The sequence below is a fragment of the Arachis ipaensis genome, chromosome B05 (assembly GCF_000816755.2).
Source record: "Arachis ipaensis cultivar K30076 chromosome B05, Araip1.1, whole genome shotgun sequence".
NCBI classification, from domain to species: domain Eukaryota; kingdom Viridiplantae; phylum Streptophyta; class Magnoliopsida; order Fabales; family Fabaceae; genus Arachis; species Arachis ipaensis.
In genome coordinates this window covers 146,822,866-146,829,271 of record NC_029789.2, presented here as the reverse complement: position 1 = coordinate 146,829,271, position 6,406 = coordinate 146,822,866, and the positions used below count along the sequence as shown (strand labels likewise).

The window sequence follows — 6,406 nt, the reverse complement described above, 5'->3', positions numbered from 1 at the left end:
ACTAACCTTCATACTTAAACATACTTAGTTAACATAACATGTGTAATAATTAAATATATATAGATTCTTAAAAAAATTGAAAAAAATTTAAAATAGTCTCTGACAATTATCTCGAAAGACAACGAAGTTCTTGACAAAAAAAATTCAACCCGGCTCCTGACAATTACCTCGAAAGGACAACGAGGCTCCTGTACCAAAAAAATAACATTAATTTTTTTTTGGGTTTAGGGTTTAGGGTTTATGTAAAAAAATGTTATTTTTTTGGTACAGAGGTTAATCAGTTCAAAAAAAGAAAAGATCAGGGACCGAATTGAGTGTTTTTTTTTTTCTTGGGGTCTCGTTGTCCTTTCGAGGGTGGGGTATTTACTCTAAAAAATTTTGTATCAGATATTTTTGTTTCTAAAAATTTTTTTTTACATAAAAATTTACTTTTAAAAATTTATTTATTCAAATAAAAATAATAACTTTAATTAAGATAAAAACTTATACATCATAATTTTTATAAAGTTTAGACACACAATTTTTTTAGAGATAAAAATATCCGACGCAAAATTTTTGAGAGACATATTTAAAAATATAATCATAAAAAAAATACAAATAAGCAAGGACAATTTTATAACTAATTTTTTAATTAGAATAAAATGAAAAATATTCTAAATTGAAAAAAGTGATGGTAAATAGACACGAAAAAGGTATATAGTGAAGAAAGTTTTCTCTTTTGTGAAGAGAAAAAAAGAGATCTAAAGTGGAGTGTGTACGGTGAAAGCAGACACAGAACAGAAGCACATAAGATTGCATCACATAAGATAAGACTTAAGAGAGATTCATAGATAGATAGATGTCATAATGTTGAAGTGTGCATCACAATGGAAGCACCCAAACATAGGAAAATTCTACTATCATAGTTTTCTAAGAAGAAAAATGAGAAACCAAAACCAAGTTGCAAAATGCCAAATGTGTTTGGCACCACGTGGCCATGCAAATTCTTTTTTTTTTTTTTTTTGGGTTTGTCTGAAAAATGCAAGTTATGTTTATGGAACCCCATTTTCTCTTTTTCTATGTTTTCTGACTCGGTGGTAGGTACTAGGCTAGTGGCGCACACACACTATACACAGAAATCGAGACAGAGAAAAAGAACACATACAATAACAATAGTAGCCAGTGGGGGTCACACAAGTTCATAGAGAGAGAGATATATAGATAGATACAAAGGTTCAACACAACACAGCCAGAGGAACTTGATTCTCCGGCCACCGGAGACTTGCCGGAGCGGATGGAAGACCCCAGCTCCGGTGACTGTTTGCCACAAGGTTGGACTGTGGAAGTTAAAGTCAGAAAGAATGGTAGGAGAGACAAGGTAAACCCCTTTTTCTCTCTTTTGACTCTACCAATGTTATATCCTGCTTCATTGTTTTTATGGGGTTTGAAGAAAATGTGAGATCTTGGAACTAGGCCTACCTAGTTGGGTTCAAAGACTGGAAATTTTTTAGACTTGTACTTGGTTTTGTTGTAGTGTGCTATGTTAGTATGTTTAGTACTCTGTAGTCTGAAAAATCTGAGGTTGGAACTTGGAATCTTTGGTGTTGCTTAATGCTTAACTTGTTTTCAAGGAAGGGTTTAGGAGTTGCTGTGAATTTGGTTATTTTTCAAGTTAAAGAAAAGAAAGGAGAAAGAGAGGGGAAAATGTTTCATGCTTGACATTTGAGATTAATTTATGCTTTGCATGTTATCCATGGACCCTTTGGATTGTATCTCCAGAAAATCACTGTTACTTGTTGAATCTATAAGATGAGCACAGGATCTGCTATGCTCTTTTGAAAAGGAGAAATTTTGGGATAATTTTCTCATAAGAAAGTTTAGTGAATGCCATATTTGGGTTCAATTTATGACATGGTTTTTGGTTTCTTTTATTGCTCTATATCCCTATTTGACTTGATTTAAAATGCAAGCACATTTCTTTAATAAAAACTCTTTATCAAAGATGATATTCAAGGTAAAATCTTATATTTATTGCAGTATTACTTTTCACCCTCGAGCGGACTAAAATTCAGTTCCAAGGTAGAGGTTTTTCGGCATCTTGAAAATGCTCGGAACAAAGTCGGCATTCAGAGAGTTGCGGACAATGTCTGTCAACAAAATCTTTCTTTTCATGGCATTGTTTATGTTTAATGTGTATCTTGTTGTTTTAGCTTATGTGGTAAAACTTTGGTTATTCAAGCGATCTAGGTTGTAGTTGAGAAAGGATTGCCGGCCGGATCGATGAAAAAGACCAGAATCACAACGAAGGGCGACACAGTTAGGAGAGATTCCGTAAATAACACTCTCTTGGTCCCAAATTTTGTTTGTCCCACACAATATTTGTCTCTTTTTTCTACCTAGAATCTATTATTGCATTGTCAATTGTACCCTTAAATTAACTATCATGTTAGAGGAAATTAAATTTGGTTTTTCATTTCCTATATCAGATGCTGATATTTTATATGGTAGTTTTGTAACTTTACTTTTTTTAATCACTTGATTTTAGATTTCTTAGTAGTGTGCATTTATCCAATAGTAATACACTAATTCCATAGTACATTGCCACTTACTCTTCAATTCCATAGTAATAATTGAAAATAACTGTTTGACTTCTATAAAATGAAAAAATGCCTCTTTCTGGCCATAATTATTCATATTTTGATATGAATATGTTAAGCAATAGTATAGTAGTATACAGATACTATTAATTTATACTTCAATCTTCTCTTTCATCATTCACATCCCCTCATATTAAGGCAGAAATTGCATTGACAATCAGAGTCTGTTCACACATTCCATGAAAACACTCCACTGATTAAATGCATTTACTCATATCTGTAACTGACTATGACTCAAATTTGAGTTATAAATGTCTCTGGACACATATGATAAATGGCCGTTGACTGTCCTGAAATTATGACGGCTGGTTAACCTTTTCGACAGTATTTCAGGAGAGATCTCTCATGCTTACTCTTTCATTTGAACACTCAAGTGCTTTATACATCTATATATAACACCTCTGGCCTCTCCTGAATGACTCACTTCTTCAGATTATATGCTTTTCTTTGCAGTACTACATAGATCCTGCAAGCGGCTATGTGTTCCGCTCGCTAAGAGACGTTGATCGTTATCTTGAATCTGGGGAAATAGGAAGGAACGCGTTCAAGCCGAAAGACAACAGTGATACAGAGTTAAAAGCTGACAAGTTCTCTGTAAGGATTGCCACCTTTGGGCTTATTGTAATTCGATGAACTTTTACTTCTGCATGCCATGCTTTTTGTGTATGAGTTGATGCTAAATGTGAAATAGAAAAAAATTATGTTGGTTAGGTTACTCTTCTTTTGTTGTGTTACTGTTTTCTTATTTTGCTTGTGTTAATGAAGGGGGAGTTCTATGGAGTTGGTTAGGTAATCCATCATTAAGAATATTACAATTAGGAACAAGCATAACTCATTGTCATATCTAACTATATTGGTACCATAATTAATATTCATTAGAATATTTTGTCTTAAAATTATTTCTGTTAAATCTGTTGTCTTAAAACTATTTCTATGAAAAGATTTCTACTTTATTAACTTCTTAATTATTGTTCATTTTTCAGCCAGTATCGACCACAAAACCAACTGTATCTGTTAGCATGGGTTTGAACTCAGATTCAGACAGGATATCCAATGATCAACAGGATCAAAAGCCTGTGTGTTCAGCAGAATATGCATCTACACCAATCTCTGAAAATACTTCAGCTCAGTGTAAAGTTCCCAATTTCTCTCTTATGTACACAAATTGTTATAATTTTTCCTTTCAACAATTTAGTTTTATTCTAAACATATGCAAGCTTTTCTTTATCAATGTTACTTTATAAGATCTTGCATGCATGTATCAATGTATGTTTATTACATGATCTAGGCGTGATGGGAACAAAATCGACCACCTTAGGCTCGGATCAGATAGAAGGGAAGGCTAGTGAAGAAGATTCTCAAGCAAAGCAACTTCCCCAAAATGAACAAATGGAAAATGAAAAATCTCAAAAGCGACAAAGGCGTAAAAAGGAGATCAATCTTCCTCGCCGTTCCTCAAAGCGCCTTGCTGGAATTCAGCTTGATCCAGTTCCAGAACTTGTAACAAGAAGCCGAGCACGCCGAGCTGCAGTTAAACAATCAGGCCAGGGAGAAACCATCAGAAATGAGGATAAATCCTCTAACAGCTTGCCTAATGCCGCAGCGAAAAGGATGAATGTGACTGATGGTGGATCAGAAACAAAGTGCAAGTCTGAGAGTGCAGCAAACATGCTACAGTCAACTAAGTTCTCTACTCCAGAAAGGCTTCCCAACAAGACTACAGAAGAGGATGGAAGCAACAAGGATCAAGAATGCTTCTCATTTTGGCCTCAAGAGAACAATGCTACTATGAAAGATCCTGTGCTTGATTACTCCCATGAGTTTCCTCTTAAAGAACTGCTACAGGACCCATGCATTGCATTTGCAATACAAACTCTCACCGGCGAAACATTCGAAATGCAAGTATCCGGCGAATCAAGTGAGCATTCTGAAGCTCTTACTGCAAATATGGGTGGTGATGACAAGGGAGGGTGCAATGTGTTCTCACATCCAGAAAACTATGCTATTATACCGCAACAACATGCCGGTGCAGCCGAAACAGCAATCAAGACTAATGAAAACCAAACAGGATCATCATCTTCTGAAAAGGAACTTGATGTTTCATGGATGGATCCATGCATTGAATTTGCAATCAAAACTCTCACTGGCTCCATCCCATTAGATTCAGAGCAGAATCCCAAGAACTGCATTCAACAGCAGCTTAGCTCATCAAACACAAATCCCGGTGACATGGCCTATAAACAGGAACCAATGTTTAAAGAGTCTTTTGTGGATCCAGCAGCATCATCAACACACAAGAAATGTTGACATGGAAAATTCTGGTGGAGCTAGACTCCCTCCTTGTGGTGATGATAGAAGGAATGTTTGCTAGAAAAGTGAGAGAATCAATAGCTAACATATGAATGTACAGTTTAGGAAGCTATGCAAAGAACAAGTAGAACTTAGGACTCTTGCCTTTGTATGGCTATGGTGCTTTTTTTTGGGTCTTTAATCCTTTAAACTAGTCTCATAAACTGTAGAATTTTCTCTTAGCCCTCTGAGGTAGGTTGTAGTTTTCATGTTAGCATGAAAGTAGAAATGGTGTATAATTTTAAGTTTTTCAAAAGAAGGTATTTAGTTACTTTAATCTAAGTTACTTATGTAGAATTTTCCTATGGTAGAACTTAGGACCATGAATTGCATTGCATTTATAACATATCAAACGGTTTTGATGATGTTCGGTAACAATAACAATGCTGGGATCCAGAAACTGCCTTAAAGAAGGAAAAAAAATTATCTCTATTTAAGGTTTATGGTTGCAACATGCAACAAGTAGGATTTGAACAGCAACTTTTTTTTTTTCAAAGTCAGATAATTTCATTCATAAAATATGAAAGAAATATATAGGTATCCATATATAGGATAAATAAAAAAAAAAGAGTATATATCCATTTTGGTCCTCAAAGAATTTTAAACTGGATATTTTAGTCCCCAACTAAAATTAATTAGTCGATTGGTCCCTAACAATTAACTCCGTCAGTCATTTAGGTCCTTTATTCCGTTAATTCTAACGGAGGACAAAATAGTCCCTAACAACTCTAACAGGGGACAAAATGGTCCCTGATCTCCTCGGTTCGGAAACGACACTGTTCTCTCCCAATTTCCATCATATCTCGCATAACACTAACAGTCTAACACTGTAACATCAAACTATATAATGCACACTCTATAAATTTAATGTTCACAAGAAAAAAAAATCCTCCACGGGTTGAGTTGCTGATGTGATTTGTAATTTTAGAAAGATTGAATACTAGAGATAGATTATGTAAGTTTAAGATTGTACCAGAAGCGGAATCCTTTTGTGTCTTATATAAGGATAGATTGGAGACGGTACATCACTTGCTTTTTCATGTGATCGTATATGGAAGTTGTGGGGATCAATCTTGGTGGATTGGAGTGTGATTTGGGTTTGGCCAGGAACCACCAAAGAATGCTTTGAGGTGTGGATGGATAGAAAGATAAGAAAAGATATGAAGAAAGTGTGGATGGTGTTATTTTTTTTCTGTAATATGGTGCACATGGAGATATAGAAATAACATTGTCTTTAATAATGGAGTGTTGGTATTAGAGAAGTTAAAGGAGGAAGTTGTAGAATGCACAAATCGATGGTGTCAAGATCGACAATATAGGAGTAATTGATGTACTTATGAGTATAAATATCAAGTCTAAGGAAAATAAGAAGACATATGAAGTTGATTTTTGATGCATGATTTACTGATCTATGAAAAAGG

The 6,406-nt window shown here is 34.7% G+C and overlaps 1 protein-coding gene across 14 annotated transcripts; it reads left to right on the top strand.

The window, feature by feature from the left end:
- Window positions 848-5,279, top strand: LOC107644820. 14 transcript variants are annotated; one of them, XM_016348749.2, is made up of 6 exons: window positions 848-1,357; window positions 2,017-2,058; window positions 2,227-2,310; window positions 3,069-3,230; window positions 3,620-3,767; window positions 3,925-5,279. In XM_016348749.2, exons 1-6 carry the CDS (start codon window positions 1,274-1,276, stop codon window positions 4,941-4,943), a joined length of 1,539 nt encoding a protein of 512 aa, XP_016204235.1. In that variant the 5' UTR covers window positions 848-1,273; the 3' UTR covers window positions 4,944-5,279. The 14 variants fall into 14 exon arrangements, with proteins under 14 accessions (XP_016204235.1, XP_016204233.1, XP_020958880.1 ...); XM_016348747.2 differs by having other exon boundaries at window positions 2,017-2,124; XM_021103220.1 differs by having other exon boundaries at window positions 853-1,357; window positions 3,090-3,230.

What these genes read in the sequence shown, in the direction of transcription:
- LOC107644820 (XM_016348747.2), top strand. Translation starts at nt 1,274, where the DNA reads ATGGAAGACCCCAGCTCCGGTGACTGTTTGCCACAAGGTTGGACTGTG. An exon ending in ACACAGTTAGGAGAGATTCC is followed by an intron (nt 2,311 to 3,068) that starts GTAAATAACACT and finishes TCACTTCTTCAG; the next exon opens with ATTATATGCTTTTCTTTGCA. An exon ending in TGAAAATACTTCAGCTCAGT is followed by an intron (nt 3,768 to 3,924) that starts GTAAAGTTCCCA and finishes TACATGATCTAG; the next exon opens with GCGTGATGGGAACAAAATCG.